Source organism: Acanthochromis polyacanthus, chromosome 14, assembly GCF_021347895.1.
Source record: "Acanthochromis polyacanthus isolate Apoly-LR-REF ecotype Palm Island chromosome 14, KAUST_Apoly_ChrSc, whole genome shotgun sequence".
Lineage (NCBI taxonomy): Eukaryota > Metazoa > Chordata > Actinopteri > Pomacentridae > Acanthochromis > Acanthochromis polyacanthus.
The window spans coordinates 15,605,722-15,618,800 of NC_067126.1; the positions used below are offsets into that span (position 1 = coordinate 15,605,722).

A 13,079-nucleotide genomic window follows, 5' to 3' on the forward strand; every position below is an offset into this window, starting at 1 on the left:
CATTCTTGAAGGCGTTATTGTTGGAGGAACAAGTTTCATTATGTGACTATTAATGTGTAGTTGACTGTTAACAGTGTCAATATACGGCAGCCATGATGATATACAGTCGAAACTGGGATAATTCATTACAAGTCAAATGTGTCTACAAAGTAAATACACAGGTTTCTGTGGTTAATCAAGGTTAAGGTTACATAAACATATTTTGCAATAAGAAATTGTGGCTTGATGTTCTGCAGCATCCTCCCAGTGTGACTGCAGACTGAACAGATACTTGCAGTCCTTCATGGCTTTACAGTGATGGCTGTAAAGAGAAGGCCTCAACATTCATTAACTGTTTGGGTGCCAATAATTTAGGCTTTTTTTCTGTTAGTACATACCAGCTGGTTGAAACACACACACAACAAATATGAAAAGGCAAATGACCAATGGGTTTGTGCATTTTTGGAGATACAAGGTCATGTAATTGTGAACAAAAGCTTGTGTACACTTGTAAAGACCATGTGTATCATGGCAGCTTTGAGTTCTGATTTTCCATGATGGAGTAATCAAAAGACATGTGTAACAGAATTAATATTGTTGAAGTTCGTCAAAATTCATCTTTATAGCAATTTAGTTAATATTGTTGTTATTATTTCATTGGTTCAGTTTCCTGAGGAAATCATTTCATGTTTTTCCCTCGTTTTCTGTGTAAGGCTCCTTTAAGTTATACTTTAGCACCCTCTTGTGGTGAGTAAGTGCAGGTGTAATGACCGGAGAGCGTCAGCTCGTCCCTTTTGCTGCTGACGGTCTCCATGGTGGTAGGGACAGAACACAGCTCCTTGTCTCAAAGCATTTTGAGTGTAATAACAATGATTTCGCTATGATATAAGTATAAAGGGAGGGACACAAGTACTTTTGTCACATTTGTGACTATGTTTAAGTGTCTTCCTGTTGCGTCTTCGGTCGTATTGACCGAATGAAATCACCGAAATGTGCTAACTGTTAGCCATGTGTTGTTAGCCTCTGTGTCCTATTGGAGGCGCTGCTAACGAGTTATGCCAATCGTTTCCACACGTTCACTGTGTTTAATCTTTGTTTAGGAGCGGAGCTGTGTTGTCTGTCCACTACCACATAGCGCATGAATCTTATTCATGTCTTTTGCCTGGTATGTATTGGATTTTAAATGCTAAGTATGGCAAGTGTTTTAGTTAAGATTATATGTGTTATTTAAAACTAAAAATGCTGGTTCAGGGCTGGTCATGTGTTGCATTAAGTGTAACGCTGGCATGCTGTTATTGTAACTTTTATTGTTGTTACTGTTTGTTACTGAAATTGTATGAGAGAAAAACCCACTATACGATCACGAGGCCCTTTTGCTGCTGACGGTCTCCATGGTGGAGCGGAGCTGTGTTGTCTGTCCACTACCACATAGCACATGAATCTTATTCATGTCTTTTGCCAGGGTGATTAAACGCCATGAACCAAAGGAAGTCGTCGTGTCATTCCTCCTGTCCGCTGTGAACGTGCCGAAGTGAGGGGTTACGCATGCATATTTGTCACAAAGAATAAACATGCATTTTGGTTCTTTCATAGATTTATTACACGTATATTGGAAATGTGCCACAGTCTGCTCAGTCAAAAATCTACGTACAGCCATGCTAATGTTTGGTTAAATATCCGTTGCCCATTTTCACCTCAATTAGGTATATTTGGTGGCCGTCCACAGACTTGTGGATGTGTCTTTGACCATTTCTCTCGACAGAATAGGATCCGTTTAAATAAATTTGTTGGATTTCAGACAGAGATTGTTTTTCATTTTGGCCAAATAGACATACTTTTTGTTTCTGACCACAGAACTTTTCTCCAGAAGGCCTCTTCTTTGTCTCCTTAGCCATACAATAGAAGTGTTTGCATCTGAGAGTAATGAATGTATCAAAAGGGCCCTATTTAAATAGGCTGAGGGGAGTCAGCTTCTGCAGTCAATCAAAATCACTCATGAGAAGCTGAGGTCATGCCAACTGAGAAAATTTGATGAACACAGCTATCCACAGATATATCAAATTGCTGCTTGCATAGTTTTGACCTCACAGATTTGGGCATATTTTCAGAAGACCGAAAATAAATCTATGAAAGAACTAAAACCTGTGTTTGTTGTAAGTGGCAAAGCTGAATATGTTTCAATGATCCATCATGGAAAATTCCGAAGTGTACGAGCCATTGATGACTCAGGACTGCCTTAACACAAAAAAAGTAATTGCCCCCTTAGCTACCAATCTACCAAATTAATTTGGCAACTGGGTTGAGTTTCACCAGACACCCTCACATATGATTACTGCCAGGATTGTTGAATCTAAACATCACTAAATAGAACCTGTGTAGCATTGTGAAGTAGCTAAAGGATCTCAAAGAGCAGCACATGATGCCACATTCTGAAGTGATTGAAGAACAGATGAGAAACAAAGTCATTGACATTTATCAGTCTGGAGGGTTACATTGTCATTGATAGTGAGCCACACTGAGACATTATCCACAAATGGAGAAACATGGAACAAACACAAAAAAACATTTGAAAGAAAAATAAAGGCACTTATCAAAACCTTACAAAAATCTTATCAAAACCTTATCTGTGCAGCACTGTACACACTGATGGCACCTTGTGCAATATATAGAACCATAAAAACACAATAACAATGACATAAGGAAGCCAGTAAATTCAACTGAGAAATCCCCTGCTACCATTTTGCCCCCAAGATCCCCATTTGTGTTTCTAACCCATGGAAGGTGGCTAGACCCGATGGTGTCCCTGGACAGGTGCTGAAGGACTGCGCTGACCAGCTGGCTGGAGTGTTCACCAGAATCTTCAACCGGTCCCTTTCCCAGTCCGTCGTGCCACCGTGCCTCAAGTCCTCCACCATCGTCCCCCTGCCTAAGAAGCAACACATCTCCAGCCTCAATGACTCCCGGCCAGTAGCTCTCACTCCAGTGGTGATGAAGTGCTTTGAGAAACTGGTACGGGGTCACATCACCTCACTCCTCCCCAGAAGTCTCGATCCCCACCAGTTTGCATACAGGGCCAACAGATCGACGGAGGATGCTGTAGCTACAGCGCTCCACGCATGACTGTCTCACCTGGAGCAGGAGGGGACATACACCAGGATGCTCTTTGTGGACTTCAGCTCCGTGTTTAACACCATCCTTCCTCACAAACTGATGGGTCACTGCAGAAAGACTGCTGGTGTCTTTCTGCAGGTGCACCATCGAGAGCATCCTGGTGTACTGTCTGTGCGTGTGGTACACCAGCTCAGAGGGCCTCACTGCACAGGATCATCAACATGGCCCAAAACATCACAGACTGCCCTCTCCTCACACTTGAAGAGCTGCACCGCTCCCGTTGCCTCCGAAAGGCAGGAAAAATAACCCAGGACCCCTCTCACCCAGGACACCACATGTTTAATCTGTTACCGTCAGGCAGGCGGTACAGGTCAATCACTGCAAGGACAAACCGATTCAGAGACAGTTTCTACCCAACAGCAGTAAGGGTCCTGAACAAAGGCTAATAGCCTTTGTTCATGTGAAATGTGCAATATACACCACTTCCTCCTATATTATAACTACCTCATGTCGTTCAATGCATCTTTTATCATATTTCTCACACTGTCTTGCACTGACTGAAGGGCTTTTGCAATTTTGTTGTACTTGTTGCAATGACAAATAAAGTTCTATTCTAATGAGCTCACAGTGACTAACTTAATCAATGCATTGATAGAAGGCACGTGTGGTTATCACTGGATTCTTTTCTTTTACTTGCAGGTCTTTTCTGGCTCCGAATGAATCAGACAGTAACCATGATCAGATTACCTACAGTAAAGACAATGACTGTGTGTTTAGGCATTTTGTTCTTTGAGCATTTGATGATCAAAAACATCTTATATTTTAATGAATGACACACCTAATTAACAAAACTGTGTAAAATTTATATAAACATATTTTTAAAATCAAATTCTTATCATTTTAGTAATAGTGATTTTTCTTGATATTCGGTCAGACCTCTTTGGCAGGTGCCAGAAATCCTCCTATGCAGGACAATGCCACGTCCAAGCCTTTAGAGAAAATTGCAGCAGGCCTGACTCAACTGCCACTTATACGCTGTGGCAATTAGTATGTACTTGTTGTGATAGACTATTTTATCAAGTACCTCAGCTTGTATGCACTAACTGATCAATGGGCAACTGCTGTGGCTAAATGTTTGTTTGAGGACTACATCAGCCACCATGGTGTGCCTCACAGCTTGCACACTGACCAAGGTGGTCAGTTTGACTCTTTTCAAAGAAATTTGTTCCCTGCTGGGAATACACAAAACAAGGACATCTCCCTATCATGCTGTGTCTGATGGCAGAGTTGAAAGAACAAATCGAACCAGTAAGGATCAGTTGGCAAAATATCTCTACACCAGAGGAAGAGAATGGGATGAGCACCTGCAACAGGTTGAATTGGCATACAACACACGCATCCACTCCTCCACCAAACAGACTAATTTCCTCCTCACCCAGGCAGGGGAGCCCTTTTGCCTGCTGATACCATCTTGGGAGGTACACCAGGACTCTCACATGCCACCCCTTATACTCCAAGTGAATATGCCAATTCTGCTCTGAGACTTTGCACTACTACTGCACTCTGTTGATCATCACATTGAAGCAGCAAGTGGTCCACAAAAACAGTAGTATGATCGTCACATGAAGCATATGGCCTTTGAGCCAGGTGACTTTGTGCTGAGTGACACAGCAGCAGCAGAATGCAGTATGTGGGTTTATAGGAATTGTGCTGAGGATAGGGGGCGCTGTTGAGGTAGCAAGAGTTGGTGCAGGTTGAAAGACAAAGAAAAGAGGTGAGGAGTGTGGGGTTGCAACTTGCAAGAGAGGACTTTCTGTGTTGTGTGAAGAGCAAACAATGCAATATAACTGTATAATTCACCCAATGTCATAATTCTTTTTACAACCTGACTGTAATTATGCCGCCCATTGATCACTCGTGAGAATTGTTCCTTGCACAGACGTTTACTTCCACTTCATAACACCGTACAACTGCAATACAGTAAAGCAATTCACAAAAATACATTACTTTTCACATTACTGCACATTTCTAAAATACATTGCTCTAATATTGTCAACAAAGAAATGTTAACCAACCACTTTGCCTGCTGTAACCAATGGCAGGGTTATCTTGAACCGCTGCAAAACTCTGGAAACCGCTCTGGAAAACTCCTACACCGCCTTTGAAATGCAATATACCATCTTTACCACACAGCAGTATTCAATTTCACAATTTCATGTAAACAACAAAAACACTGACCACTCTGTCCACTTGTAGAAAACACGGAGGAAAGCTTAACTTCAGTACTCTTGGTATACTGACCGTATGATGTGAATAATAATTTAAAAAAAACAGACAAGTAAATAAAAAACAAGAAGAAACAGAGATTGACGGAAAATAATTACAGAGCCCCCAAGTGGTCAGAAATTGCAAGTGCACCAAAAACCTCACAGTTTTGACTGTACTTTCTCATCCATCCATTCTCTATACACTGCTTTATCCTCACTGGGATCGCAGGGGTGCTGGAGCCTATCCCAGCTGACTCGGGCAAAGGCAGAGGACACCCTGGACAGGTCGCCAGTCTGTCGCAAGGCTACATATACAGACAAACAATCACACTCACATTCACACCTATGGGCAATTTAGAGTTATCAGTTAACCTCAGCATGTTTTTGGACTGTGGGAGGAAGCTGGAGTGCCCGGAGAAAACCCACACATGCACAGGGAGAACATGCAAACTCCATGCAGAAAGATCCCAGGCCCAAGCCGGGATTTGAACCAGGGATCTTCTTGCTGCAAGGTAAAAGTGCTAACCACTTACTCCGCTGTGCAGCCCTGTGCTTTCTCAGCTTTATGGAATTAAAAGAAACATTGTAATTGTATATTTAAAACATGTAAACTTATTAACCATCAACTTATTGACTGCGTTTACAGTAACAATGATTTTTTTTTTTTTAAATTCTATATCTATATCAAGAATTGTTGCAGCCTTGCTCAGAAATATAGAATGTAATACTTCAGCACAAGGAGCCACACACAGCCTGACAATTAAATACACAAATCCATTGCACACCACCATGATAAACAAGACTGTAAAATACTTGAAAATGTTCTCAGTACCTACAAAAAGTGCCGACTAATTCTGGAGGAGAAACACTAATGAGCACATGTATACCACACACACAGAAGCAAATTTGGAAACCACAAAACATTTTGGGTTCATACACCATGCAGCCAATCTTTATTAATGTTAGCGATTATGGAATTATAGTCACATTCAAAATTCCCAGCTTTCCAACAGCAAGTGAAGGCAGCTTCACTGCACTCCAGATGAGGAGGAGCCAGTGTGCTGAGGAAGGAGTTGGGTGGGGAAGAGAACTCTGGTTCAGGGAACTGAAAGGTTCCTGTCTTACAGCTGAGCATGTTTAGTGGCAATTACAGTATATTTGTGTCTGTGGATGTTTACAGTCACACTTAAGACCTTGATCCCTTGAATGTGATTTTGCATGCCTGGAAAGCATAACATTTCTAAGCCTGTACTGGTCTGTAAATGTTAACATTTGAGCACCTTATACCAGAAGGTGAAGCTGTACATCGTAAATGTTTTTGGTAAGAGCATATAAGTCATCCAATTACATTTGAACAATTACAATTTCATCTAAGGCTGCACAGTGGCGTAAGTGGTTAGCACTTTTGCCTTGAAGCAAGAAGATCCCGGTTCAAATCCCGGGGTGGGCCTGGGATCTTTCTGCATGGAGTTAGCATGTTCTCCCTGTGCGTGCGTGGGTTTTCTCTGGGCACTCCGGCTTCCTCCCACAGTCCATAAATATGCTAAGGTTAATTGATAACTCTAAATTGTCCGTAGGTGTGAATGTGAGTGTGATTGTCTGTCTGTATATGTAGACCTGAGACAGACTGGCGACCTGTCCAGGGTGTCCTCTGCCTTTGCCCGAGTCAGCTGAGATAGGCTCCAGCACCCCCTGCGACCCTAGTGAGGATAAAGCGGCGTAGAGAGGATGGATGGACAATTTCATCAACTCAAAGTACCTCTGACCAAATATCAATATTTTGACTGAATACAAGTGAAGAGTTCATTTGCAAAAACAAGTAACTCAGTTTTATAAAGTTTCAGAAAACTCTTTTTTTTATTGTTTGCTTGAGATAATAATAATAATAACACTAATAATTTATTTTTTCTCTCTCTTGTCATGTGTTTTTCTAGTTTTCTAAAGATTTATGAAAACAGAGTTATCTGTTTTTGCAAATGAACTCTTCAAGTGTTTTATTGATATGAAAACACAAATATTACAACAATAAGGGACAAAAATATTTTCTTTTTCTTTCTTTTTTGAGCAGGTTTATTTATTAAACAGTTGGCACAGACAGAAAAGTTTGTTTCTGTACATCTATGAAAAGAAAAGAAAAGCTTTAAAAACACTGAAAGTAAATGAGCAGAATTGCTAATACGTTCTTTTTCAATCAATTATGTCTTTAAGTTATTAAAATACAGTACACATAAGTTACAGTGGACTAATAAATTAGCTGAAGTGCAAATATGTGTCAGAAACACGGGGATACCTGAATATCTCTTTTCATCAGTTTGGACAGACCACTAACTTATTTATTTTAAACTTCCATTAAAAAAAACTAATAATGTCTTGACACTAAAAATGTGATAAAGTTTGAATTTTTCAAAAAGAAATTTTTTAATCTATTTGAAAGACTCTTACTTTTATTTATCTAGCTGGCATGTATCATAGAAAATAGAATTTAATGGAACTTAGAGGAGCAGAGAAGACACAACTAAAGTTTGTATCAGAACCCAAATGCCAGTGCTGGTATGTAATAAGCACTGATTTCTTTTTCCATATCAGGAAAGATAATGAGGCTTTACAAAAAATATAAATCCCTCTCGTGGCTTTGACAAATGTGCAACATCAGCTACAAAATGTATAGAATTCTCTTCATGTGACACAACTTTGCTTCATCCACACGATTAAGTCAGTAACTCACCTCAAGCTCATTCAGGATCACATCACTACCATCCTTACATCATTCTTGACTTCCTATTGGCTTCTAGAATAGACTGGAAGATTGCTGGGTCCATCGGGAGCTACAGTGCAGACTGATCCTCACGCAACTATTTCAGTCATATGCTTTGCTTTTTCAGGCTGTAGCCTTAACACAGCTCTGGAACTCCCCGCTTGATTTCCTTTGGCTACCTAGTTCTGTTTGGACGTTCTTGGAAATGTTTTTTTTCTGAAATTGTAGTTGTGTCTGTATTCCTGTTTACAAATTTGTTCAGAAAAGTGCTATGCAAATAAAATTCTTAGCAGCTAAATTATTGACTGCGCAAAGACACACTCATTATATATACATTTAAAATATAAACATTCGAAATATATACATTTCATATATTCTGAAGTATTCTCTTGTATAGTGCAAATATCTGGAAGTAAAGGCATACAAAAAGTATTTATCATAATCTCTGAAATATTGATCATTGAATCATTGATCAAGGGACATAGGCAGGAAAATCTTTTAACAGAAAGCACAGGGTATTGTTGTTTAAATTTTTATTTTAGAATATATTAAAGAAAAGTGGAGCCTCATATTTAAATATAATACATTTTTGCATTAAAAAAAAACAGTGTTGGTCATTGGCCCTCCGAGAAGTTAACTGTTTGTCTTACAAGAGAATACATTAGGATTGTTTTCGGAAAACCTTTTCCAGTGATGAGTGTATAGCAGCACCTGTATGGCACAGCTGCAGCCTACAGAGTGCAGTGTGTGTTCACGGTTTAGTCAGGCTGCTGTCTTCAGTATTGCTGTGGTCACTGATCATTTAGAAAGTCCAAAGTCTATTTGCAGTGTTGTAATCTCACAGCTTGGTGTCCTTGTCAGTGTCCTTCACATTGCTATTGTCATTTTCATTGAACTCAAAAGCGTCATTTTCCAGAGCAGATTCCTTTTGCTTTTCTGGGTCAATGTCATCATCTTCCAAAGATGCAGCCTCACGAGCTCCATCCGCTGATTCGATGCCGAAGCACCGTTTGTATGCCTGGTAGCCTAAAAGAGGAAAAGCACAGATTCAGAAACACTAAACCGTGTGAAATTAACCAGACTTTAGCATACATAATAAAATTGTTTTTGGACATTTAGAAAAAAAAACACTCATTTTTATAATATTAAGAACACAGCAAAATTTCCATTCATTTTATTGAGAAGGGGGACATGATATATTGGCTTGTGGTTGTAAACAGATCCAACCTCATACTAAGGGAGTTAAAGGAGTTACAGGAAATGGCATTGACAGACTTGCAAGAACTAGCTAGCATCTATGTCAAACGCTATAGCATTTCACACTGTGTAAAGTATACAGATTCTTATCACATATTGTACTGTCATGTTTTACTGTAAACCTTAAACATTGTCTTTGTATGCACGGCAGCCAAGTAGCATCCCTCATTCACTGCCACTTGAAATCTTCTTGTTCTTGCAGTTATGTACCTGTACTGATTACAGATTCAAAAATTCTGACTTCCAAGGTATCAAACCTAAGGAACCAATCCTGTCTCCTTGCAGAGTGGGGCTTTCTGTATTATTCTTCCTCAGAGCTGCTTTGAGTTGTAATGTTGAATCAACTGCATCAATATCACAAGTTTTTATTAGATGGTGTTTGAGCAGAGTTGTAGGTGAACTAGTGTGCACCAGTTGTAGTGAGCAGTGTAGAGAGAGACAGGGGCTTCATAGAGCCGCATATTCTAGAGGAGTTACCAGTGTTGAGTAACATGGAAATCAGTTTGAGGGATTAGTTTAATAGGGAAAATGATCAGAGGGGTCTTTAAAGCTATTTCTCACCACAGCCAGTTACCCATGGACCTCTATATGTTACTCTCTTGCCTGTTAAACTTCAGCACAGAGGGAATTCTGATAATGCAGAAAAACAACAAGGCTTCCTCAGTGGGATCATAACATCTGATATTACTAATGTTCTTTAAATATACCAGAACTGTGTTTTGACCCCTAGAGTCTGACAGTGGTCCTCTAGCCACAACCAGTGTTATCGAAGGAAATGACTGACACAAGAACAGTAGAGCAACAAGTGCGAGCCTTTGTTATTTGAAACTGATTGAAAATTTAGACAAATTTGTATTGGGGACCTTCTGCTGGGATGTTTAGTAATGAGTTGTCTGATGACATGGAGCAGATTTAGACACATTAGCTATCATTAACTATCTGTGTGTGTGTCTGGTAACCTCTTACCTCCCACAGACACGACAGCCACGACTAGCTGGAAGATGCTGTAGATGAGGGGGAATGCAAACATGACTTCCAGCTCTTCTGGGCTGAAGGAGAGCTGGACAATGGTACTGCATAGCTGGGAGTTCTGGAAGCCTGTCTCCAGTGCAATGGTTCGACATCTGAGCAAGCAAAGGCATGAGAAATAACCTCAGAAGTGAGTAAAATTGGTGATTGTTTACACATATTTATTTACACAGTTTTATGATTTGACAGCGTGAAAACCAGTAAGAGGAAATGCAGTTTTTTCTTTGGTGTGCATGACGATATGCAAGCAAAACTACAATGCTGTCATCCTACCTATACCAGGGTTGTCCCACAAAGCGGGCCATGATAAACCCCAGGCTAAACCCAATAAAGGGGTAGATGACACCAATTATCCATAAGGAGGGAGCGATGTTCCAGGAGGACTGGTAGAGGACTCCTCCAACCACAGCTATGGCGATAATGAGAAGAAAGCCAACGATGGAGCCCACCTGTGCACAGCAGAGACTTTTACTAAACACATGCCAGGAGTTTCCTCTGGTTAAGTCATGCAAAGTGTAAATGTCACAGCAGCTCTCTTCATAGGATTCTGAAAAAAAGCTTAGAGGATTCCTACCTTGAGGACTTTTTTTGCGAAGACAGGCCACCTGCGCTTCACTAACATTCCAAAAGCAATTGGGATGAGAAGAGCCGCTAGTGTGATACCTAGAGGTACAAAGATTCCATTTAAGCATTCTAATGACTCAGTGTAATGCTTTTTGGACAAATATACAAAATGATTTTACAATATAATATAACACTGGAGGATATAAAAAAAAACAATTCACTAAACGACCACAATTTTATAATAGGTGTTCCCAAGAGGCACATGCAGTGAAAGATATCCACCATACATACAAACATGATAATGAAACTCCCTGAGACTGTTTGTCTGAAATGAATTTTCTCATCCCTTGTGAGATCTTTACTTACCAATACTGTCATAAGGAATCTGGATGGTGTCACTGGAAGTCCAGGTAGTGGTGTAAATGAGCAGGCACAGAGGCATCATCCCCAAGGCCAGGATAGAGGAACAGGCTGTCATACTGATACTGAGGACCAGAGAATGTGGACAGTGTGTCAGTCAAACAATCCTCTCAAATCATTTTTTTCAAGCATTAAATGTCCTCTAGAACAGAAATGAAATAAAGAAGTGGTATGTGTTAAGTCTACTGTATCCCATGGGAGATTTTGTTTATGGGTTCCTGGTTTCAAGCACTCATGAAGACAAAAAAAAAGGGGGCCCATGCAAATCTTGAGAATGATGTTCTCCCCAGTGAACTCACATATTTATACTTATAGGAAGCCATTTAACAAATATTTCATATGAGCTGCTGAGATGGGACACAAATATCTTCATTCTGAAACATGCAGGAGTCAAATGTGATTAATAATTATGAAATGCAGAAATTAGTCTTGGTAGTGCATAATGTTTGAATATACGTAAATTAAAACCTAGATATCACATTTTGGGTCTACTTTCCACTCACACACAATAAGAGAAATGCCTATTTACAGAAAAGTGTGTGTTTTTGTGTTGTACAACAGCTTGTGTTGTAAAGCTGTTCTGCAAATTCTATTGTTCTGGCATCAGGACTTGTTTTCTCCTGTCAGAGTAGATCATCAATAAAAGGAAAAGCATGCAGTGTGTCAGGTGTGCAGATTTTTGAAATTGCTTGAGAGATTTCAGTTATCAAAACAAGAGTGAGCCAGTCCAGTTTCTTACCTGAGGTCCATGTCTCCATCGAGCCAGTAGCAGATAATGTTAGAACCAGTGCCTCCAGGACAGCAGCCCATAATGATGATGACGACAGCCTGCACAGGCAACACTCCAAAGGCAAGTGACAAGGCAAATGCTGTGAAGGGCATAATGCCAAACTGACAGAGGAAACCAATGACAATGCCCCAGGGTCTCTTGATGTGACCCCACAGCTTTTCGGCGTCCACATTGCAACCCATGGAGAACATGACCATAGCAAGCATCACAGTGAGCACTACAGACAACACTTGGCTCAGTATTGCATTGAAGTTACTCGGAGGAACGAGGCAATCATTGCCTGAGCAGACTGTGGCATGAGCATCACAGCCAGGAGGTACCATGTTGATTGCCTTCAACATAGACATTGTGGACAATGGTATTGAGAAATTAGTGGCTCACGGGTTGGAAGAGTGTCCACAGAGTTTGCAATAGATTCCACAAGACTACTCCAGTTTCTCCCTTTCTGCTATCCAAGAGGATGAAGGTGACAATGAGGGGAAGTCCAGCTCACTGCTCTTTATGCCCCCACTGTCACATATAAATAAATTTGGGAGGGAATACCAGGTGAAGAAAAAATAAAAAATTAACCAATACTTAACATTTTATGGGGTCAGTGTTCAGACATGCGTGCATATAAAAAGAGAATCATCCTGAAATATGAAATGCGATTGCACCATGGCTCCAACATTTATGGCCTTTTAGCTCTTAAAACTTTATTGGACATGCTACACTATGCAACAACAACATCATCCCACACCCCCACAGGGAGGGAAGATGCTTTCAAAGGCAGGGGACTCCATGTATACATATTGCTTGCACAATCCCTACAAAAATTATCCCTGTTGGCCTCTTTTTATTTCGTGTTTAACCCCTGTGAATCCCACTATGCCTGTGCTAAGGATTTCTTTTTACTCTAAAAAATATC

General features: G+C 40.4%; 1 protein-coding gene across 1 annotated transcript; it reads right to left on the reverse strand.

The window, feature by feature from the left end:
- Positions 1-10,953: 10,953 nt before the first annotated feature.
- LOC127537129 (ileal sodium/bile acid cotransporter-like) lies at positions 10,954-12,592 on the reverse strand. The gene is made up of 3 exons (XM_051958992.1): positions 12,122-12,592; positions 11,329-11,447; positions 10,954-11,061 (listed from the first exon to the last, which is right to left on the reverse strand). The coding sequence occupies exons 1-3, from the start codon at positions 12,517-12,519 to the stop codon at positions 10,958-10,960; spliced, it is 621 nt and encodes a 206-aa protein (XP_051814952.1). The 5' UTR covers positions 12,520-12,592; the 3' UTR covers positions 10,954-10,957.
- Between the last annotated feature and the right edge of the window lie 487 nt (positions 12,593-13,079).